Consider the following 23,979-nt stretch of genomic DNA (forward strand, 5'->3'; position numbering starts at 1 on the left):
CTGTGTTCTGTCTGCTTTGTAGACAGCCCTGCCCTGCGGGACCTGAGGGAACAGGGACGTTGGAAGTGATGGGAAGAGGGACGAGCCCGGAGGTGGTGTGTCCCCCACCAGCACCCCGATGGGAAAGGACCCATCAGAAGAACCTGGATACGATGTGGGCTTGTGATGTTCAAGATGCTTTTTCCTGTAGGAGGGGACAAGTTACAGTTTTTGTGACATTACGCTCTTCAACCTCCAGCAGAGGTGGTGGTACCTGCCTGGTGTTACGCAGAGCTGAGATGTCCACAGCACAGCTGGCTTGGCCAACTCTGACCTGTAACTGAGGCCGTGACTCCCTGCTGATCTAGGCTGTACTGGAAGCAGATCTGCTTTCTGGATCTCTGCACTGGTGTGGATAAAAGGATGAAAGTTCATATGGGCTACAAGACTGCTCTTGTGTTTAGTGATTGTGTTTGAACTAAAAAAAGAACCACCTTTAAATGAAATTTGTAAAAATATTTTCAAGCACTAAAATATGTGACAAAAAATAGGAAATTGATGACTTCTATACTTAAAGAAAAAATTATTGTGTTTATGTTGCAGTAGTTTTTAATTAAAGTGTACAGAAGTATTAGTTAACTAGAGAGAATTGGGTGAGCCAGCAACAGCTGGAAAGGACTGGAAGGAAATGTGAGCCCATGGGGAGATTAAAGCTGCAGTAAGACTTCACTGTCCATGCAGTTAAGTAGCCCAACAAAAAGACCAAAAAAGAGTGAAATGAATAATGAAAAATGAATTTTGATGTGATGACAATTGCACTATAATATATCACCATTTTTTTCAGGGTTTTTTTATCTATTATAAAGCTGTTTAAAATTAGTCAGTGAGTAACAGGATGTTTATTTTCTATTTCCTGAACTCAACAAGGCAGCGAACATGAATCAAGGGCCTGGCAGGAACCTCACCGAGTTCAACAAAGGCAAAAAAAAGTGCTGCAGTGGGTATGGAGTAACTCGATGCAGTTGTGCAGCCCGGGCACAGAGTTGGTTGCAAAGCAGCTTTGCAGAGGCTGATCTGGGAGCTCTGAGGGACAAGTGAAGATGAAGGCTCCATTGGAAGAGCACAGCTGAGCTGGGGCAAGGAAAGCCCATCTTCCCTTTCTGTTATGTGATTCCAAGACTGCAGCTGGAGCTGTGACCAGTCTGGGCTCCTGAAGACAAGATATGGATGGGAACAAGTCCAAAGGAGGCCACCAAGATGATCAGGTGGGGAGAGACAGTGGGGCTTGTTCGGTCTGGAAAACAGGAGGCTGGGGGCCAGGAAATGGAAGAAAGCAGAAAAGACAGAGCCAGGCCCATCCCTGAGGTGCACAGTGGTGAGGAAGCCCTGTGTAATTTTCAGTGTGTGTAAGTGTTGCATCACACCACTAGTAACAACAGCACGAGTCAGGACTGGCTGGCTGGACTTAACGCTGTACTTACACACTGTGCAGCCACTGGGAGTTCCTGGTAACCCCCCGTGTCAGGAAGGGTGAGTGCAGGGCAGCCAGGTTGGGCTGGGCTGGGCTTAGGGATCCTCATCCTTCTACTGCCAGCAACATGAACCCTTGAACGTTAAGACAAGCAGAGCTGACAGATCCAGGAAAGTAAGAACTTCAAATGCCCCCACGACTCCCATGCAAACTCTGCCAGACAGGATGGCATAACCAGCTTGGTAATGCCCTTTTTTTAAAAAAAAAAAGTAACTGTGCATGTAAGCACAGCCTTTGCGGGCTGGGGCTCTGGCTGGGAGGAAGAGTTTTTCCCCCGTGAGAGGGATGACTGGTCAGTGTAATGTGCAATCGCTGTAACAGGCTGAACTGGGCTTTTCTTCCCCAAATTCACATTCCCTACACTTGGCTAGTGAAAGTCTGTGCAAGTAACAGCTCCAGAGAACAAGACTTCTCGACAGTGAGGGTTTGTGACAGGATCAAGATGCCACCACAGGGGTAGTCCTGTCCTCCAGCTCTGGCTGAAAACATCTGTGCTGCTGTAACGTGCCCAAACAGTTGCGATGAATCCGGTTTTGGAGGCAGGGGTCACCCTGGCTGTGGTGACAATGTCTTCAGTTCCCAAACACATGGTTTCAAGTTGTCCTAAAAGTAGAGCTTGTTTTTGTTTTTTATTTTTTAGGCGTGGCACAGGAGAGGAGCTGAGCCACTTACTGTCAGTGAGCCTGTGCCAACAGTAACTAATCCCAGAGAAGTTCCTTAAAATTCAAATCACTTAGGAAGTATTACAGAAATTCTTGGAAAAAAATCAGCTGTAGCCATCCTGCACAAGAGGGGAGACTTTGCTGTGGAGAAACAGTTGACTTGAAATGAAAAAGAATGCTCTGACACCCCTCCTCCTGGCTGTTATACTTGAGGTGTTTCAGATTTTGCTTTTTTAACAGCCCCTTTTTAACTTTATTTTTTACTGCTGCCTCAGTCCTGCTCAGATTTGTCAGCCGTGCTGTCTTTTGTCTGCCTGGAATATTTTTTTTTTCTAACCCTTGTTTTTGCCTTTCACTCAAACATTTTAAGACAAGTTCCCCGTTTATGTGGGACACTGAAAAGCTGAGGAATTTTGAAGTGTCAGGATTCAGCGACAGGGCTGCAATGCTTAGAAAAAGGTGGCTGTTACACCTTACAGTTCTCTTGCATTCTCCAATACAGACTCTGTTGTTACAGAGGGCAACTCCATCAAAACTAAGGACCCTGCATGATGCTTTCCTATGGCAATGTGGTTGCAGCCTACTGGGGCTGCTGCTGTGAAAGACTGACTTAAAAATTATACATGGGCTGTTTTCCAGTACTGCATGGGAAGGCAAAGGGTGAGAAGGGAACTGCAGCAGGTACAGACAGGCAGGACATTTTAGGATGGCCCTCAGGCACCCTGAGCAACCCGAGCTGCCTGAACTGCCAGCTGCACTCTCTCTCTGTCACTTCCATAAACAGCTTTCTTCCATCCAGACTGATCAAAACACATCTTGTCTTTGAAAACTGTGTGCAGAAAGCACAGAGACCTGTGATAAAGTCAGCTGCCATCAACCACCAACCTTCAGGGTCTGTGCAAGAAACCAGGACAGCAGCACTGGTGACATGGCAGTGAAAACAAATGAATCTAAACCTTCAGAGCAATTTATTGCCATTGCTGTTCATGGGACCCGCAGCTGCTCAGCTTTGCTGACAGGGAGCAGCAAGAAGAAACTGAGCAAGTACGTCAAAGGTATTTCTCCAGAGTGCCTAAAGAAGTGGGTTTTTTATTGAAGTTACTTTCTCTTCATCCTTTGTCCACCAAAACCTTTTAGCAATTGGATAAAACCCATATAATAAAATCAGACAAAACAGCTTCAAACATGATATGTCTTTTATGCATCTTCAGTAGGGATTTTGAATTTCTATCACCAACTAAAAAGAGAACGATGATTGCAAAATCCATCCCTCAAATGCATCACGAACCCAGATTTTATCCCCATATCCTGCAAAACTCCTCCCTCTCTCCCAAATGCTTCAAGGAAAAAAAAAACAAAAACAAACCCCCAAATCAACAGCCTTTGACAAACTACCTGCTATGTCAACTCTTGGAGCATTACCAGACATTCTGAGGTTAGACTGTACAACAGTTTCCAGAAAGTGTCTATATTCTATGGACATTTTGTCCCCCCACCTTGAACAACTTGAAGGTGCTGTACAGAGCTTCACACGCCCAAACGACACCCTGGAGGGCACAAGGCAGGAGCAGCTGAGGAAGGGGTTGCCACCCACATGAAAACCATCACTCCAATGTTTTGCACAGTGACTAAAAAAAAAAATGCAGCTACACCAAGTCCCTGTAGTGACATTCCTGATTCTCAGCCAGTGCTTTTCATTTTGGGTGTTCACACTTTGCAAAAATGAGGTATCTGGTGTATTTCTGAGAGGTGGAGGTATCAAGTCTGTTCAAAACCCAGACCTGTTCACTTCCCATCAATACTGGTTGCAAAAAGAAAGGCAACTATTCTAAATCGAACTGGAAAGGAGGAGCTGTACGTCGTGTTGCTGTTCTAGTTTTATAGAGCTTAATGTGACATTCCACTAAATTGAAACAGTGTGCTTTCTTACTTACTCATTTGGCATCTCTTAAATATGAAAGTTTTAAACTTTCAAGAACCAAAAATTAAAAACTGGTTAATTGAACTATTGCATTAGAAAGTCACAGTTCTTAAAAGGATACTTTCTACATCTGCACCATTTTGATTGTGAGCAAATATATTAAAGATTTATCCGCAATAGTTTCGCTAATAGGATAGGCACATAGTGGTGTGTAAACTACATGTGGCAACCAGAACAGCAAAGGCACAATCTGGATATTTTTTCTTTTTTCTTTTTCTTTTTTTTTTTTTTACTTTTCAAGATGATGATTAATTAACAAAGAAAAATATTCTATACTTCATGCAGAAGTATTACATTTGTATTTTATAGCACAGGACCATTACAGAACTGCTGTCACCTGATAAAATGGGTCATTTAAATAAAATAATAATAATAATAATAAAAAGATAGCAGCTCTTTGCACTGAGGAACTGAGTTTCTGCATTGAAGGGCAGTACGTGTTCTCATCTGTCAGGCTGAGACCATCTGAAATCCCCTCTGTAGCTTCTTGCCCAGGAAGAGCTTTGCCAGCACGTTCGTGGCAGTTACAGCTCTCCTGGTTTCCTGCTCTCAGCTCACATTTGTTTTCCTACGTCCCTACTCAAAAGCTGAGATGTCTGGAAAACTACCAGTTGCTCCTCTAACACAGCAGCAGTTCTAAAACACAGTGTGCCACCCTGGTGAGCTGAGCCCACTCAGAGTCTTTGTTGACACCTGCAGCCCGAGGTGTTGGTCAGAGGGATCCCCCCCACAGAACCCCTTTCTCACTGGGAGACAAGGGCAGGAGAAGCTTCAGACACAGCCCTCAGCAATTCAAAGTTAAACCTAACGCAGTGACTTCAAAGTGTAATTTCTGCCCGAGGCTCCAAGAACATGACAATTCTGCATTTTACATAGAAACATTACAGTTAGAGTAAGTAGAAAAATTTAGTTTACAAATTGAAAAGATCTTTCTATTAAAAAAAGACATTTCATGTAGTTACCTTAAATAGTTCTTATATGCACCATTCCACATTGTGGAAAAGCTGAAATACGCAGTCTGGACTCCACAAGGTAAAGAAAACCAGAATTATATGTATTGGCACAAATACTTACATCTAGATCTGTACAACGTAAAAAACCAAGCTGAGAGCCCTGTCCCACCGGCGCCGCACAGAGCTGCGCTCGGACACACACCTTCCTGCCTGACGCCGCGGGGACAGCGAGACGGGAGCTTCAGTCCTAAGAGCGTGGTGCCAAACAGTTCCAAACTGCTCTGTCAGTCTCTCACCAGAGGAACCAGACGTGTCTCCAAAAGCGTGTGGGTCCCCCCAACACGCTCCCAGCCGCGGGGTCACTGCAGCTGCACCCGGTACGCGCCTATCAGCAGCTTCACCTGGAACAGCACACACAGGTTTCACATCAAGCTTGTTCACATTTAACTACTGCCTTAAACACTTCCTCTAACAAAGCATGAGAAAGCTCATACAATCGCTAGTGAGTAAGAAAGAAAATAAAACAAAAGGAATCGACTGTGTTTAATAAAATCAGTCCATGGGAACCCGACTGAAACAGGAGAGGCCTGTGAAAGGACTCAAACAGCCTCTGAGTGCAGGGGCTGGTGTCTGAACAAGTCAGTCCCAAGGCTGAACCAGGCACACACACACACACTTTCATCTCAATACAAGTTCAATTTTTCCCCTTAAAATAAAACATTTAATAATATAAGTTTTAAATCTGAAGATCTGGCAAGTTTACTGGTGCATCTTCCAAGGATAAAAGTAAATGCCATCAGAAGAGGATCTTCATTTTGCAACATGTGGTGGGGCTGGTGCCCAAACCACCTGGGAAACAGAGCAGCCTGCACAGCCCACTGAAAAGCAGAGTGTACATCCTGGTACGTGCTCCCAAGTTCTCCTCAACACACAAGCAAAAACATTTGTATGCAAAAAATAGCTGACACTCCACAGCTCTGTGGGTCACTACATTCACAATAGAGATGGGGAAAATGTTTAGCTGTAACATTCCTTTATCCTGGTGCAGGAATTGTTCTGACTGCAGGATAAAAACATTCAATTATGACAGAACTAAGACCCTCGGCAGCGTTGCTAAGATGCTCCAGTGATGGGAACTGGGATGAGGAGACAGTGGGAAGTCCTTAGTTTTACATTTGCAACATACAAGTAGGAAGCATTTAGCCTCTGGAATAACTGTACAAAAAGTTACTATACACATTTAGTTTTGAGAGCATTCTGTACCTTGGCGGTAGGAGCTTCTGCCAACCGTATAAAAAGCTTGTTAAGGCCTGCAGTGGGGCTGAAGGAATAAATAAAGTGACTGTCCTAGAAGGAAAACCAGAATGGACACAGTTAAGGGCAGGATATGGCTGAACGTGCTGTGTAACACAACATCGTAACTATGTGTTTTTTGAAAGAGAGTTGCCTATCCTGCAAAGAACCTTTGGTGCCACCACAGAGATAAGAAAACAACTTGAAAAAGCATGCACAGTGATGCATTTAATAGATTAATAAAAATATAATAAAAATTAGAAATGAATCATGAGAAATATGAGGCAGGTTAATAAAACAAGGCAAAGTTAGTTATATTTCAGAACCTACTTGGGTCAAAAATTTGAGAGCCCAGGAGAATCTGAGAAGCAGAACAGCTTTAAATACAGAATTGCCACCTGCCTGCTCAAACCAAGTCCCAGGAGGGTTGAGGTTGGAAGGGACCTCTGGAGGTCATCCAGTCCAACCAGGCACCATCCGGTGCTCACGCAGGGCCACCTAGAAGCAGGCTGTGTGTCTTTTAAGGCATAAGTTTTTAGGGAGTCTGGTATATGCAGGGTTTGTAGTTCTCTCCATACACAAAGAAGAATTAAGTTTAATTTTAATAACAAATAACCCTATCATAATAAGAAAATGTTTCATCACAATGCTCAAAATCCAAATTAAGGCCCTAAGATTTCCCAGGCTGCTCCATAAAGACTTTATAAAGCAGTTTTACAGTCAGTTACACAAAAAGACTTACCAAAAATACAGGGAGCTGGAATTTGTCGTTTAAAACCACAGCTTGTACACTGCATGGTCCACAGAGCCGAGCAACAACTTCTTTACCAAAGAAATTTGCGTGGAAAACAAAGAGAAGAATTCCAGATCCTGAAAGGGAAAGCAATTCAGTCACATGGATTTGGAATGAGATGCATTATTTACAACACCCGCATAGGCTGAATGTTTGAAGACAGTTAGGTACAAGTATATATAATAATGTAAATATTATATAGTATATATTAAACACCAGTGGAGCATTAAAGCAACACGCACAAATCCAATCTCACAAGCCAGTGGATCCCAGCACAGAACTCAACTGACTTGGTCACTAAGTTGAGGTCTTTTGGCAGCAGCAAGAGCGTGATGTGGCTGTTGGAAAGGAAAGCAAACTGGGCACAGCGAGCCTCGGTGCGGTTCAGCTCTGGGGTTTTAGGTTTGCCTAAAGAGGGTTATGGAATTTAATGTGTTTTGGGTTGTCTGTTCTCTTGGCAGGGACAACCGAGCAACGTCAGTTATAGATCTTTATGAACCGCACTGAAATTCAATAAACAACAATCTTCAATACCCACAAATGCCTCATTTTAATACATAAACTTATATAAGGCTTCTTAATTCTGTAAAAGATACCAATAATCAAGAACTGGAAGACTTTTAACAACCAGAAAACCAGGCAGACACAACCACTTCCATAGAATCATAGAATTGTCCAGGTTGGAAGGGACCTTTAAGATCATCTAGTCCAACCATCAACCTAATTCTGAGAAAAAAAGACATCACTAAACCATGTCACAAAGCTCTGTGTCAATCCATCTTTTGAATACCTCCAGGGATGGTGCCTCAACCACTTCCCTGGGCAGCCCATTCCAATGTTTAATAACCCTTTCAGTGTAAAAATGTTTCCTAATGTCCAATCTGAACCTTCCCGGGTGCAATTTGAGGCCATTTCCTCTTGTCCTATCGCCTGTGACTTGGGAGAAGAGACCAACCCCCGCCTCTCTACACCCTCCTTTCAGGGAGTTGCAGACAGCAATAAGGTCTCCCCTCAGCCTCCTTTCCTCCAGGCTGAACAACCCCAGCTCCCTCAGCCTCCCCTCATAAAACTTATTCTCCCTGTACTCTGGAACTGGAGCATCCTTAAGGTAATGGACTGCAATATAGTAAGTCATACAAAAATAATTTTGCAAAACAGATACTTCAAGACATACTTACAAGGCAGTTTCTTAACACACTGTTCTACCTTTCCCTCTCCTCCCCCCTTGCCTCTCCTCAAAAAAACCAAACCCCAAACAAACCCACCACCACCACAACCTCCCCTCTTACCTTCTGGCACATTTTGTGGTGGTTTATAGTTAAAATCCGTAGAGAAGTCTGGCCCTTCACAGAGACGATGACACGCGATTGGAAAGACTGGCTCCAGCAAAACAAGACGAGCTTCAAAATAATCCCTGATGGTGTCTTCTGCTACTCTTGAGAGCCTGAAAGACCAAATAAGTGAGGCCTGTACTTCACAATGTAAAATTACTTTATCAGATAGACTTCATGAGAGCTGATGCAAAAAAGGATCCCAGATTACCCTTCTGGATTGCTTGCTGATTGCCAGGAGTGAATGCCTTCGTCACTTCACTGACACATAGATGAACTCCAAGGCCCAATACTTTCTTAATAAAACATTTTACCAGTGATCTGTTTGTGAAATTCATCTGTCAGGTCCACAATAATAAAAAGCTGAGACAAATGCACTGCAGCAGATTAAAAATCATTCCAACTAGCCACATATTTTGAAGGCTCTTTATGTAAAAAGATGTCCCTGATTCACCAATCTGACCGCAAGTACAATGTAAAAATAAACAAATAAGTCACTGGATAATTTTACTGGCAATACTGTAAGAAAAATGCAGGTCTCAGTTAAGCTCCAATAATAACACAGTGAAAAAGTAGCTACGTTATCATTAAATAACCAAATTGGGGGGTTTTGCTTGTTTTTTGGGTTGGGGGTGATGTTTTAACTCAAGTGAGTAGCGCAGCCTTCAAAGCCAGACCACGCTCCCCAGCAGCGTCTGGCACCTTTACAAGCAGGTTACTGAGTAATCCTCTTCACAAAGCTCTTTTGGCACAAATGGGTTTTAAAACCTTTTTACAAGGCAAAGGTCCCAACTCTCAGCTTTATGGCTTTTCCAGCTATTACTGGGGGCACGCTCCCCTCCCCGCCAGCCCAGACTACCCCCCGCAGAACCTAAAACTGAAGCCTTTGACAGGAAAGACACCACAAGAACTGCCGTACCAGAGCGAGCCCAGAAGCCCATTTAGCCCAGTTTCCAGATGCTACACAAAGCTGTGTTAAATACTGGAAATTGAGCAGTTGGGGGTTTTCTGTCCCAGTTTCCAGCAATCTGATTTAGAGGCATCCAAAACTAGAGACTGCAGCCAAATCACACCTCTCCTTACATCTACTTCATCCCTTCTAAAATCCCATCCAGCTGTGACCGCAGCATTCTGCGGCGAGGAGATCCATAATTCAGTTTTTCTGTGCAAAAATATTTCTCCATTTCAAACCCATCACTATATCATTCAACAGGATGGCCTGCAGAACCTGTCTCTTGGCTTTGAGCTATTTGATGATGTTGTTTTCCCATTTTATTTTAAATGTTGACCTTTTAATCTGTCCCAAGGTGATGTGTATCACCACCCTGGGCCTGTGCTCACAGAAGCCACTTGATATCTCTAGCCATCTTTACTTTTCCTTTGTGCTTCCCCTGTTTTTGAGGTAAGGTAACTGGAATGGCACGTGTTAATTAAGGCATTTGGACACCATGGATTTCATTTTATATTCAGATCCACTACAACTATATCATCCTCCTTTCTGACTGACAAGCAGCACTGAACAGGTACTTTCAGATAACGAGTCTGGAAGCTTCTACAGTTGGGAGCAGCTGTGTCACTCCCTGTGTGACTCACATTGCCACAGGGATACCCCACGGACATCACTTGGCAGTTGAAATTAAATATTGATAAATGCAGTTTCACTGGCAAAATTACACATTCAATATAATCCAAAAGTCATTATTCAGATTAGCCAAAACTGAGGGCGACAGGTTTTGAATAGGAAACGAACTGGAAAAGGCATCAAATAGTGAATGAGTGACAAAGTTTCAAAGCACTGAACAGCAGGTTCCAAGTCACTTTCTGTGCATCCTCGCTGCTGCCTTCACAACTGTCACTCACAAGTCACCACTTCCTTCCCCCCGGGAAAATCAGCACATCCCATTTATCCCCTCCAACTGCCCCTGCTGACTTTAACAAGTTCATACTGTCCTCCCAGTATGAAACCGGATCAGAGCCCATTAGTCCAACACAAATCAGCAGCACAAAGTCTAGCTGGAAGCCAGTCACTACTGGTGTACCCCCGAGGTCAATACTTTAACATCTTCATGAATGGCCTGGACGATGGTGCAGACTGTACCCTCAGCAAGTTTGCAGAGGATACAAAACTGGGAGGAGCGGGTGACACACCAGAGGGTCATGCTACCATCCAGAGGGACCTTGACAGGCTGGAGAAATGGGCCAACAGGAATTTCATGAAGTTCAAAAGAAGTGCAAAGTCCTGCGCCTGGGGAGGAACAACCTCAGGCACCAGTACATGCTGGTGGCCACGCAGCTGGAAAGCAGCTTGGCAGAAAAGGACCTAGTGGACACCAGGGACAACATCAGCCAGGAACGTGCCCTTGCTGCAAAGGCAGACAACGTTCTGCTACACTAGGCCAAGGGAGAGCATTCTCCTCTACTCATCACTGGTGAGACCACACCTGGAATACTACATCCAGTTCCAGGCTCCTCACTACAAGAGAGACATAAGCATACTGGAGAAGGGCCACAAAGATGATGAAGGGACTGGAGCATGTGACATGTAAGGAAAGGCTGAGAAAGCTGGGGCTGTTCAGTGGACACCAGGGACAACATCAGCCAGGAACGTGCCCTTGCTGCAAAGGCAGACAACGTTCTGCTACACTAGGCCAAGGGAGAGCATTCTCCTCTACTCATCACTGGTGAGACCACACCTGGAATACTACATCCAGTTCCAGGCTCCTCACTACAAGAGAGACATAAGCATACTGGAGAAGGGCCACAAAGATGATGAAGGGACTGGAGCATGTGACATGTAAGGAAAGGCTGAGAAAGCTGGGGCTGTTCAGAAGAGAAGGCTCAGTGGGATCTTACCAATAGATCAATAAACACCTGAAGTGAGGGAGAAAAAGGAAGGAACCAGGCTCTTCTCAGTGGTGCCTGGTGACTGGACAAGGGGCCACGGGCACAAACTGCAACACAGGAGGTTCCCTCTGAACATCAGGAAACACGTTTTTAGTGTGAGGGTGAGCGAGCACTGGTACAGGCTGCTCAGGGAGGTTGCAGAGTCTCCATCACTGGAGATATTGAAAAGCCATCTGGACAGGGTCCTGGGCGAACAGCTCTAGGTGGCCCTGCCTGAGCAGGGGGTTTGACAAGATGAACCTCCAGAGGTCCCTTCCAGCCTTAACCATTCTGTGCTGCTGTGATTCTGTGGTTTTGTAACTGAGTTACTTTAGAATTCATAAGCAAATACAACCTTGCCCTGGAAACATATCTGTATTTTACTGGTTTGCACTAAAAACATTTTTTACTGGACATTTTGCTTTGCAAATGTTCCACCGATGTCTGCCTTACAGAGGTGCTCCCTAACCTCATTATGCCCACCACGGCAATGATCCCATGGGAGTGGTTGCTTACAGATCTTACTTATTAGACTTCTTAGTCTAAAAGACACTTTTCAGACTTTTTAGTATACTTAAATTTAGCATTTAATAAGGTTCTAAAGAAAGAGCACTAGTAACTATTTAAAATAGAATAAGAATATTGGTAGTACTACAGCACGTATCAGTGACCATCACAAGGCAGCTTCTGTCCAGATAGATTTAGGACATTTGCTGATGGGAACCTCAAGAGATCAGAAACAGAAAACAGCCAGGGCTTTCTAAACACTAAAAGAGAACGATCTTGGACTACAAACTACTTGACAGTCTGTCTTTTATTTTATATATAAATTGTCAGGAAAACATCATCATAAATCAATAAAAGGAACTTGTGCTGAGACAGTGTTCTTCCAGCACTAACTGCACGTTCCTGGCAAAATCTCACCTGCTGCAGAAGCTCTGAGGTTCTCCCCGAGTCCTCTCCAAGTTCAGAGATTGCTGGTTACGATTTTCTGCCCTGACATGTTAACTATCAGTATTCCTCCAAATTGATATTTAAAGAGCTTGCTCCTTCTCTTTATGTTTATTTTTTCTTCATTTAGCATCCATATTCATCAGCTCCGTGTATTTTTACATGACCTTATGAGAGGAATGCTTCACATACCACATACACAGGACTCAAGCCATTCTGTTGCACGATGAAAATCTTAATTTCCATCCCTTACTGGCATGGAAGCTTTACCCAAGCACCCTCAGCTCACAGCTGACATTTAAGGGTCCAACAACACCCTAACTACCTGCACTGACTTTTCATGGTGTTTTTGTTTCGTGTTCTTTCGGTTGTTTCCGATAATTTTTAACAAAGTATTTTATTTGGCATGTGCTAATAAGAGTTCACATTAAACTCTCCAGTGCTTACACACTTCAGTTTTCCCAGCTGCTGTATTTCTAGCTTAAGGAATCTTTCACTTCTAGTAATTCCCTTTTCCTCCTTTTCACCTTTCTACTTAGTGTTTAAAGCTAGTATCTGCTCATTCTGTTACCTCATATCATTTTCATTTCACATGATTTATTAGCTTGCTGCCCAAACCAGATCTGTTTTCTTTCCTAAAATCTCCCCCCTCTTCCCCTCGATTTAAACCAAAATTATGACATGCCTGGTATTGCAAACTTCACCAGAACAAACTTCAAAGTACAGTTTACTCACGTTTCCAAATGACTCTTGAGCTGCTCATACACCAGTACGTTATTGCATTGTTTGGCAAAATGCAGCGCGCTGTTCTGGTGCTTCGACAGAATGTTACAGTCTGCCCCGCTCTCAATCATAAGCCGCACTATATCAGAGTTCCCTCTTTTACAGGCCTGTGAGAAAGTGAGAAGATGGAAATGACAAATTCCCCTTTAGAACAGAGCATAATGTTGAAGTAAGCAGAGGTGCAGAACTTCATTAAAAATCAAAAATTCGGAAAACAAGCTTAGGTATTTGCTCTGCAAACACTGACACAACTTGAAACTCAGGATCACGCTCCATAAATACCTTATCTTTACCCAGGCAACACTACACATCTGGTCCCACAGAAGCAGCAACACTCAGGATTACCAAGTGGACTTAATTAGGGGGAAAAGAAATTTAAAAATAGATAAAACAAACCCCCAAAATTCTGTGAAAACATCTAATCTGCTGGAGTTCAGTAACCATAAACTTTCTTCTGATTGTTTACCTGAATAAATGGGTTTCTGCAAAAATATTCAGAATGACTAAAGGAACTGTCACCAACTGCTGAAGTGGCCACAGCTGTTCAACATTACTTACAGCAAGAATTTCAGAGCATGTCAACCAAAAATTTGACAAAAGCACAGGAAAGTCTGATAAAAGCTTTACTGAAGAATGCAAACGCATGCTCCTGGTTGCTTGCTTTTAAAACGCTCAAGACAAATTAGGGGAAGGCACAAGAGACAGACATTTCTATCTTCACGAGGCCTTTCAGAAGTTAACTTCTGAAATTTGTTTCAGCTCTGAACTTTCATCTGTGCTTTCAATCCATAATCTTCCTTAAGTAAATAAAACCACCTGCACCCCCCCAAGAAAATCCCACATCACCTCAGAGCAAAGAATTAAGTGCCAAGAATTCCCCCCGTCCCACCCCACTTCAGCTTTTAAAAGATATGATCCAACTCCTACAGTTAAATAATAGTGACCTGATAAGCACATTTATACCCCTATCCACACACAACTAAACTTGTTCCAGAAAGTTACAAAGAATAGCATCTTCATTTCCAGTATCTGCACAGCAAAACAAATATCCAGAATAAGTCACTGTAGGCTGCCAATTAGAAAGTATGTACAGCTGTGCATCAAATACTAATGAAACCTTTAAAAACAATGAAGGTCAAGATGCGGTTCAGAGGCAGCCAAGTTATGAAGGAATTTTGGACTAAAGTGGCTGAGGAAACCAGAAGTGTGTTATTATTTTCTTTACAGAAGATGTGGGTTCCCCACACTTGTTAAGCCTTGCAGAGGACAGAAGAGAAACAATACCCCATTGTCTTGGAAAGAAAAGCTTTTATAACCTCTTCTGCAAACAAACTCCCTTGAACAGCCCACATACAAACACAGTACATTTATCAGGAAGGGGAACATTGATTAAATTATTTGATTAAAAAAAAAAAATTAAGAGGATCAAAGACTGTTTTAAGGGTCTTAGAATTTTCTCGTTACAACAAAATAAATTAAAAAAATTTCCTTTGTGATGGGGGGAGTAAAGGCGTAGAACAGGCAGTCTCCAGCAGGAGACTGCAAACCAGTTACTTTATTTCTGTCCTGCAATGAAATGACAAAAATCAATCACAGCTATATGCAAGTGAAAGATTCTCCTTTCTGGAATTTTCCTCCTCCTGCTGACAACCAGATTATCTCTTGTATTTAAGAGCACATGTGCATTTCTTTGATCAAAACAATGGAAGAGGATGCTGAGCTACTTTTAGCACTGTGTCCTGACAGCACCTGCATTTACTGTTTAGATATAACAGTACATTAAAAAAAATGGATTAAAACATTACCAGAAGAGCTAAGAGTAGTATTTGTATTTCAAATATAGTACATCTTCCCTAAATCAATTCTACAAATACGCTTTTACGTTTTATTAGTTTGCCAAAAGTATTTACTATTAAACTGTGCCAGGACAAACATTGAACTTACCTTCATCAAAGCAGTTTCCCCGCTGCTCTGCTGCATGTTCACATACGCCCCAGCTTCCAGAAGAATAGCTACTGTTGTTAGAAAATTCTGAAAAAACAAACAAACCACAAGATAAATAAGTAGAAAATATTGTGGATTTGTTTCAGAATATATAGTGACATTTATTTAAAATCCAACAGTAAAACCCAAAGCACAAGGCATGACACAATTAACACTGTTCTCTCCCATGGCTAGCAAAGAGCAATTCAGACTCAGGCAAGTAGATAGCCATGAGCACTTACAATTATTACTTTTTTTCTAAACCTTGCAATAGTGAGCACCACAGGAATGTTTGCATTAATCACCAAACTGGAATCAGGTTCCCTTTTGGCCTTGTACTCACTGTACACAGGCAAACACATGAACCAACTTGAAGAGCACACCCATGAAACACCCTCTATCTTAACAGCCGAGCTGTCATAGTTTGAGCAGAGCTTGCCACCGTCTCCATCTTCCAACTCTCAAAAACAAAACCCTGCTTAATCAGTGATTTGCTCTCAAAGTCTCCAAATTCAGATCCTGTGTAGCCTGAGATCATAATAAGCAATTCTAACACAAGAACTTTAGTCCCCACAACAGAGAAATTCAGAGATACCCTTTGTCTCCACTTTCCCTCCAGGCAGCCCTATCATGTTCTCTACTCAGGGGAGGGTTTGTGATCAGAATTTATTTACGCCAGTGTAACCACAGCTGCTGAAATGGTGCAGTTAAGGTCACCCTGCTATATCCTGCTAACTACTTTTTAAGCATCACCCAAGGGAAAAAAATGATGCACCACTTTTAAACATAAGTAAAAGAGCCAAGAACCACAAATACAACAACCACCAAGCAAACCTTTTCAGCAGCGTGTATCAATGCAGTTGTTCCATTTTTCTGTCTACCATTAACTTTAGCTCCTTTCCTGATTAAGACTCGGAGAAGGTCATCATGCCCACCAGCAGCTGCAAGCATTACTAGGGTCATTCCACTCGAGTCCTGCAACAAGAATCATTGCCATTAAAAAAAATAAATTAAAAAAAATCAAATACTTTATCTTAAAGTTGCAAGACAAAAACTGCAAGTGTGTCAGCAAGTTTCTCAAAAATTCCCCTCCCTGGCAGGAGAATTCACAGACATGGCCGCCAGACACTGGCAAACTACCACCTCCCACTTCTCTTGTCCACAGGTCTCACACCCTGAGCTCCCTAATCTGCAAAACCCATAACATTCTGAGGACGAGAACAAGGAGGAGGAAAACCAGAATAAGCCAGGAAGAAAGGCAGCAAGGTATCTGAGGGAGGGGAAGACAGCAAGACAGTGGAAAAAGAAATCAGCAGCCACTAAAGGAAAAACACAATGGCTCAAGACAGCTGTGACCGCAATGCTGCTTTTGGATTTTATCAGAGTGGCAGCATGAAGAGAGTTCTGTGAGTGGCCAGTCTCCTCACTCCTTGCATTTTCCACCAGATGCTACAATTTAAAGATTACATGCTGGCCTCAATCATTTGGCATTAAGTTCTTAGCATAACATCATTCTCAAAATGCTACATAATACAACGACACAAGATCACCAATGAAAATACTGGTATCAGATATTTTAATCCTCAAAAATGGAACTTTAGTACTACTTAACAGGAGAACAGATCCTTGAAAGAAAAAACAGTAAGAACACAACTGACGAAGAACTGGCAGAAAAGTAATTATTCATGGAGTTAAACAGTCCCAGCATGTCAAACAGAACATTCAATTTTCATTTTTAATTTTTTAAAAGTGTGTAGATGCTTTACATAGCTTACCCATTTGACCTGATGGGGATCATCATTCCTTATACCGTGTAAGGTGCACATTAAACATTCAGTTAAACCCAGGGGGCAAATCTGCTGCATATGCAGCTACTGGGATGCTTCTATCAAACTTCATTTTTAATTTGGGAGAGTAACAAATATTGAAGCCTCAAGTTCTGTACTCCCTTTTCTCCCTTTGTACTTTTTTTTTTTCCAAGTGAGACAGAATCTGCTACTATGAAGAGGGGAAAACTTCTCAAATCCAAATTTGTATTCTTTCCTCCCACACCCTCCAGAACTTCTACTGCAGAAAAATTACCTCTTGATCCAGATTATATTCCTCATTTGAAGAAAGTGCCATCTTTACTGTCATATAATCCCCACTTTTAACAGCATCCCTCAGGAGAGCTAGAAAATAAATTCAATAAAGTCAATAGCACATTTCACTTCGAAACGCCAGCTAAGAAATGCCCACTCCTCCCAGCAACTACTCACTACTTGATACTGGTTCTGTTAACACATGATTCTCATCTTCTCCATCAAGATGCTTCTGAAAATCTTCTAGTGTCAGCCATTCCAACTGCATGTCCATACCCAAACTCAAGACTTGCTGCTTGCCATCTATCACGTATTTGATTTTATGGAAGAAGAAAAAATAAGTAATAAGCAACTTCATAAACTTTCAAACCATTCACTGCTTGCCATTGCTTCAATGATCAGCAGCTTAACATACCACTACATTTCATTCAAATAGACTCTGGAAGTCAGCGTGGAACGGTTCCAAACAATGAATGCTACGTTATAAATGGACACAAAATGCTTTTACCTGAAACTGCTTATTTGTTGTAATAAATTAGGCTGAAGTGATACCAGATGGTGAACATTCCATTTCTGTAATAGCAGAAATACACTGGAAACACACTGAAAAGTTATCAGTGAGTTTCCAAAGAAAACCTCATTTCAGCCTCCTGGGGAGACAAGAACTGGAGCACTAAAAGATGCAAGCAGGAATGGGGAAAATATTAAGTGCCAGTGCTCAACTTTCCCCTGTATTTGTTTCTACTGCTCATTAGAGCTCTGCACTTGACACACATCCTCTCCTCCTCCATCAACTTCTGCAGCAGCCTAAGTCCACATCTCTGTTCCACCACTTATATTCTTTCTTTCCTCGTGTACTTCACTGTCTTTTGATTTTCTCTTCTATGAACTTACATTCTAGCAAAGATTATTCCCTTTTGCTGTTATTCTGAGCATATTCACTTTTTTCTTCTGAAGCTACATTAAACAAGTCTAATGTGCTTTTGACGTCCTTAAAGCCTAGAATATTAAGACAGTTGCCAAGAGTGGCCACTTGAGCCACTAAAGACTATTAGTTAACAAAGTTTAAGTGAGTAACCAGAGTCCATTTAGAAAAGGTCTGTTCTCTTTCCATAAGTTAATAATTGCTGAAACATAGCAGCAACCTTCCTTAACAATAGAAGCCAAAAACTGGGGAGAGCTACCCTCCAGGTACCCTGAACAAGTCCAAGTTCTGACTGCTTTCAACACAGTACCATCTTCTTTTTAAGAAATGTAGTTTAGAATTATGTATAAATTACTACTTTGAAAATATGGTTCAGTATCTGTGATGAACCTGTGGAGGACATGTGCTGTATAAGGAAAAAAATAAGTAATAATTCTGTTTGTTACTAGTTCTCTTAAGCATTGTCTTTGCTACTTTCAAATAGCAACAGCTATTTGAAGCATCATAGCTCCTCCTGTAACCATTCATGATTATTAAAGGTGGAATTACCTATTTTTCCTCAGTTCATCCTCACCAGACTAGTGAGAGAATTCATTCTGAACAAAATCATCCAGAATTCTACTGAGATGAAGACTGCCAACATTAATACTCCACTATACTACTAAGAATAGAAACACAATGTAGACATTTTCCTTCGCATATCAAATCATCCAGTTCTGCTGATATTTTAAGGGTTGTACAAGGTAACTCATCATTGTGGCTAAAGCAAGAGGCAAGAAGTTTCTCTGATGGGAACCTCTACTAGTTTTTCTAAACATATAAAGTGTGTATTCATAATATCATCAGAACAGTTCCGGAAATAGCTAATAGTTGGCTAAATTCTTCTAAAACAAGAGTACTCTACATGCCACAGAAGAACAGCTGACAGTATTAAATGAGAAAGGGCAAAATCTTGACTTATCTATAAAAATGTTAATTTCCATACACTACCACACTTCATACATGCAAGTAGAGCATTCTCATGAAGCTTATATTAACAAAGCCATTAAACAGTAGACTTTTACGTCCTAAAATAAAACCAGAAATTCTTGTTTCTGGTACGTGGTACAAAACTGTACAATACCCGCTCTTGCAGATATAAGAGGAGAATGTCCTGAAGGGTCTTTCCCTTCTCTTTTTAAGGAGTTAACACTTACTTTTTAGGCCCTTTTGTTCTTTCCCACTCTTTTCTTCTTTTTCAAACTCTTTTTTTTGAGGTTTTTCTTTTGTTTCAGTTTTCATTACTTCTTTCTCCTGATATTGAGAGCAAGGATCAAATTAAAGTGGTGAAGAAAAAACAAGAAAATAAAGTTCTTTCAACACTCCAACAAGAAAATATATTTAAAATTAATACTACTGAAAACTGTATGTAACAGACATGTGGACATGCCTAAGAAAAGAATTAAACAGGTGAGGCAGGTGTTAAGTCTGTGATGGCTTTTTCTGTAAGAGAAGAGGTGTTATTTCCAAACTGAAACAACTTCAATTCAGACTTTTACTGAATCCCAGCCATGCAACGTACTTTATGGCATGAGGTGCAGATACACCAAAACTTTTCATTTGTTCCAAATATGGAACCTGAATAGAATGTAACCATTTCAAAGTATTTGAAGCACCACATTCAAAGCAGTTCTGATAGCACTGACTTGAACCTTAACTGAGAAAATTTGACATTTGTACATAGGTTCCAAGTTTTCCAATTCACATATATAGAACATTACAGCAACAGTCATTTGTGAAAAATACTCAGAAAAATCCACCCAAACCCACCATATCCCCACAGAAGAATGAGCATGGAAATATTCAATATCACAGACAAAATTTATGGCAGATATATATATATAATCAAATTTGCCAAAACAGGCAACCTTTGGTGGAAGCAGCTGAATTCTTTCTCCTCCTGCAACCCTCTCATCCTCGCTCTCCACTTAGCCAGCAAACTCCAAGCTGCAGAGTAGGTGGGACAAGGCTCCTTGGCATGGCTTTGTATCAGCCCCTGGTACATGGAACAGCCCTGGCTTTCTGAAAAACTGCCCCAAAAGAAGTTCCCACGAGAACTACAGACTGAATTTATCATTAAATGCTACCATCTCTTTGACATAGGAAAAATGTCAATTAAAATACATGATTTTGGTGCATCATAATGTGTTAGCAGAGCTGAGACAGACATTTAATCTGTTTTTCTCGTCCTCTCCCCCACAAAACCTCAGCTTTTGATAACTGATGTGATTTAACTAGTAGCACAGACAGCTGTTGATCCCAGCAGATGCTCAGTATTTAGGAGGAGGCCCATCACTTACTTAAGGGATTACCAGATATTTGCTACACAGAGATGCTGTTGAAATCAGTAATCCTGAATTCTATTCCAGATTTCCAATGCTGATCAGACGCAAAATGTACACTGCACATTTATTTTTGGAGGTAAATCAAATGGAAAGAATGGTTCAGTGTGCAAACTGACTCCAAACAGAGAATACTGTACTATAAATTGTCATGACACAAGGAAAAGGAAAGGAAAGGAAAGGCAGGTAGCTGAAACATACGCAGTGGTTATATTTGAAAAGAATAATCCGCTTGGGCCAACAGTTTAGTGAAGCCAAAAAACCCCCAGATCTCTCCACCAAACCCACCCATATAAGCCCACAGCTAACTCTGGAGAATAACTAGCCAATCACAGAAAACACTGTTTAAACACCCTAGACTTAAAAAAAAAAGCAGAATGCATTCTTTGTTTCCTTGGTATCTTGGAGGGTGTCCTTCCATGGAACACAACAGTGAGAAAGGCACACAGACAACTTACTGAGAGCGCTGGCTGCAGAGCTATAAGCAAACTGTTGATTTCTTCATGTTTGGGGTGACAGGATTTTTATGCTACTTGTAAATAAGAGAGAATTCCAAAGACTTATCCGATTATCACCACTGATGTGTCTCTCTCATGAGTGCTACAGCACAACTATGAGAAAATACTCGAGTAATAAAGGGACATACCATTTAAGTTATTTAAATAACTTTTTGAAACCTGGCTATGCCTCATAGTAATTACTTAACTTTGTTTACAAAAGCTTTTACCACTAAGCTCCTGCAAAAACACTATTTTTTTGTAGCTCTACTCTTGAGATTATGCCACATAATTCTCTACCCCAAAATGAACTTCCTTATGTTTAAGGTGGCCTATTCCATACATACAACAATCTTAAGCAGAGGACCACAGCTGAACTTACAGAAGAAACTCATCACCACAGAATTACAACCTCAGAAGAAATGGGATATAATCCAGTAGGTATCAAGATGTTTTGGCTACAATTTTGTTATACATCATAAATGAGTTTCTCTGAGCAGCCCGAGTTTTACAAACTGCAAACTGTATTAGAACAGTCTGAAGCAGTTGAAAGAAATTCTCAGAAACATCCAAGAAATACTGGTGGGTTTTTTTTCCATTTTTTTTTCTTTTACCCCTACCATCCTGCTTTTCTTAAAACACTACTGTATTAAATAAGAAAAATATTCTGGTGTTTACCTCATTTCTTAGAACAGGTACAGCATTTGTAATTAATATCAAACCATGTCATGCAACTAAGCATCTTCTATAAGCACCCCAGGAATTCCAAGAAGACAAGCCAGCAGCACAATTACCTGGGAGACCTGGGTTTAGAAGCGATTTCAGCAATTCTCAGGTAAGAGCTAACACAAGTACAGTATAAAACCTCTGGCTTTTGACAGAGATCAAATGTGTGTTTTAGCTCAAAAGTGCACTTTATCGTGCCACGTTGGATGGACAGTTGCTCAAGAGTCAGTGTCTTACTAGACAAGTAGAAAAAAGTCAAACTGACAACTGTTGAAGGTGGGGTGTTGGGGCCTTAGCGATACCGAATGAATACCAGGGTTTGTGAACCAAGGCCATGAGCTAAAACTAAAGGATACAGTTGCAATTTAAGTTAGCAGAAAAGTAAGAAAATGCGGATGGGAAAATGCTGATAGCAAGAATAATACGCATATAGCATCTTTCTAGACTAACCAATCACTTAAGGATTAGGGGCGCGTGGACAACGCGTGCTACCCAATCAAGCTTGCTCTATCTTGCGTGCTCGGCGCGTGATCGCGTGTACAGGAGAACAGAAAGAATATATAAGAACGCAGCCTGATTAATAAAGTTGGATTTGAACTTGCATCATACTGGTGCGTCGTTCTTTCCCGCTCGCTAGAACGGCGCGCAGCAGTGGGGAGAACAAAGCTAAAAGCAACAGCATGCTTTGGAGGAACAGTAAATTTCATTCTAAGTAAGTATATGTAACAAACAGGAGAAATTCATACTGTCACATTTAAAGATACCCTTCTCCCCTAAAGTGTTCCTTTCTTTATAGCGTTCAGAATCCAGAATTTTTTCAGTCTTTCCTCTACATTACGCAATGGGCTTTCTTTAGCAGAATTCAGCTCATTAAACTCTCCAATTTATGTTTTCCTCTTTGCCGTCATGAACTGAAACCTTTTGAGATACCTGTACCTTACAGGTTTGATTTAACCCCAAGCCCCACCCCAATGCCTTAACATTGCTCACCTCCCCAGCTGAATCAGTGGACTTGCATCCTCTTTCATCTGCGCTCAATTTCAAACCCTTCTGCACTGGTGAAGGAGCAGGTGACACTTTCTCCAGCTCTCCTGGTACCATTTTTACTTTTTCTTGACCTTTCTGCTTTTTGTGCATGCTTTTCTTCTCTAAATAGATACCTTGAGTTTCCACTTTTCTACCTTCCTCTTTATAATCATCTGCTTTCTGAGTTTTTTTCTTCTTTCTTTTAACCTTAACATCAATACTATCATCTTCATTACTTGCTGATCCATCAAGATGCCTATCGGCAAAGGAATCTTTTTCAGCAATTTCTTGTTCCAATCTCTCTTCTACCCTTTGCTTCTCATCTTTATTTTCAGAATTTAAGTCTGAATTTTCATTATCAATTCCTTGACAAAATACATCATCTAGAGTACTTGATTCTGAGTCTAACTGAATATCTCCATGCTTCTCCTTCCGTGATTTTTTATTTTCTTTAGAATCTTCTTTAGATTTTATTTTTGAATCTTTAACTTCTCCCTTCTTTTTCTTGATTTCTTTAGTATCTTCCTTCCTTTGCTTCTTTGGGTCCTTTGAATCCTCCTTGGATTCTGAAGTCCTTTTTTTTGGTTTTGAATCTGAAACAAAAGTATCTGAAGAATTATCACATTCTGTTCTCGGTTTTTCTTTGAGTTTTGAAGACTTGGACTTTTTCTTCTTCAGATCATCTGGACTTCTATCCTCTCCATCTTTTGATCTCTTTTTTTTTTTCTTTGGTGAAACATCATCTTTTGTTTCACTTTGCCAGTCACTGTCAGATTCTGCTTCAAATACATCATCATTTAGGGACAGCTTCTAAAAGATAAGGAAAAAAATAAAAGATTTCTTTCTCCATTAAAGTGTATCATTTTGGCGTAAATGGTAGTGGTTGTGCTTGGGAAAAGTAAATTTTAAGCACTTCAATCTTTTTGTCACTGCAAACATCATTCTTCATTGCCAAATCGTAAAATCTGTAAATGAAATGCTAGCTCACTTACCTGAATTGCCTTGCTACCTGTTTGGATGAGCATCAATACATAAACAAGTCAAGGAAACCAATCAGAGATCCAACAACCAGATTCTAGAACAGAACAAAATCTGAACTATTTTACATCAAAATCAATTAACCTGATTTTGTAAAATTTACCTCTGGGTTTCCCAGAAGTAGGGTACCAGTTTCCAAAAAAAAAAAAAAAAAAAAAGAGGCTTCATTTTCAAACTGACTG

The 23,979-nt window shown here is 41.2% G+C and overlaps 2 protein-coding genes across 6 annotated transcripts in view; one reads left to right on the top strand and one right to left on the bottom strand.

Moving 5' to 3' along the window:
* PSPC1 (paraspeckle component 1) overlaps positions 1-3,356 on the top strand; it is a 63,659-nt gene extending 60,303 nt beyond the window's left edge. For 2 of the 5 annotated variants that reach the window (XR_001414499.1, XR_001414504.1), the window contains one exon: positions 23-3,356. The gene's annotated coding sequence lies outside the window, so the exon portion shown is untranslated. The other 3 variants (XR_001414500.1, XR_001414501.1, XR_001414502.1) reach the window with 3 other exon arrangements.
* The window catches only part of MPHOSPH8 (M-phase phosphoprotein 8), a 26,759-nt gene continuing 6,130 nt past the window's right edge, over positions 3,351-23,979 (bottom strand). The window contains exons 3-13 of the mRNA XM_014965837.1: positions 22,724-23,569; positions 19,326-19,422; positions 17,382-17,507; positions 17,206-17,294; positions 15,958-16,098; positions 15,085-15,171; positions 13,093-13,247; positions 8,482-8,636; positions 7,142-7,269; positions 6,370-6,453; positions 3,351-5,507 (exon numbers count right to left, since the gene is read on the bottom strand). Coding sequence (XP_014821323.1) covers positions 5,466-5,507; positions 6,370-6,453; positions 7,142-7,269; positions 8,482-8,636; positions 13,093-13,247; positions 15,085-15,171; positions 15,958-16,098; positions 17,206-17,294; positions 17,382-17,507; positions 19,326-19,422; positions 22,724-23,569 — 1,950 coding nt within the window. The 3' untranslated portion in view covers positions 3,351-5,465. The remainder of the gene's footprint in view (positions 5,508-6,369; positions 6,454-7,141; positions 7,270-8,481; positions 8,637-13,092; positions 13,248-15,084; positions 15,172-15,957; positions 16,099-17,205; positions 17,295-17,381; positions 17,508-19,325; positions 19,423-22,723; positions 23,570-23,979) is intronic.

This window comes from Calidris pugnax, unplaced genomic scaffold (genome assembly GCF_001431845.1).
Source record: "Calidris pugnax isolate Ruff unplaced genomic scaffold, ASM143184v1 scaffold20, whole genome shotgun sequence".
Lineage (NCBI taxonomy): Eukaryota > Metazoa > Chordata > Aves > Charadriiformes > Scolopacidae > Calidris > Calidris pugnax.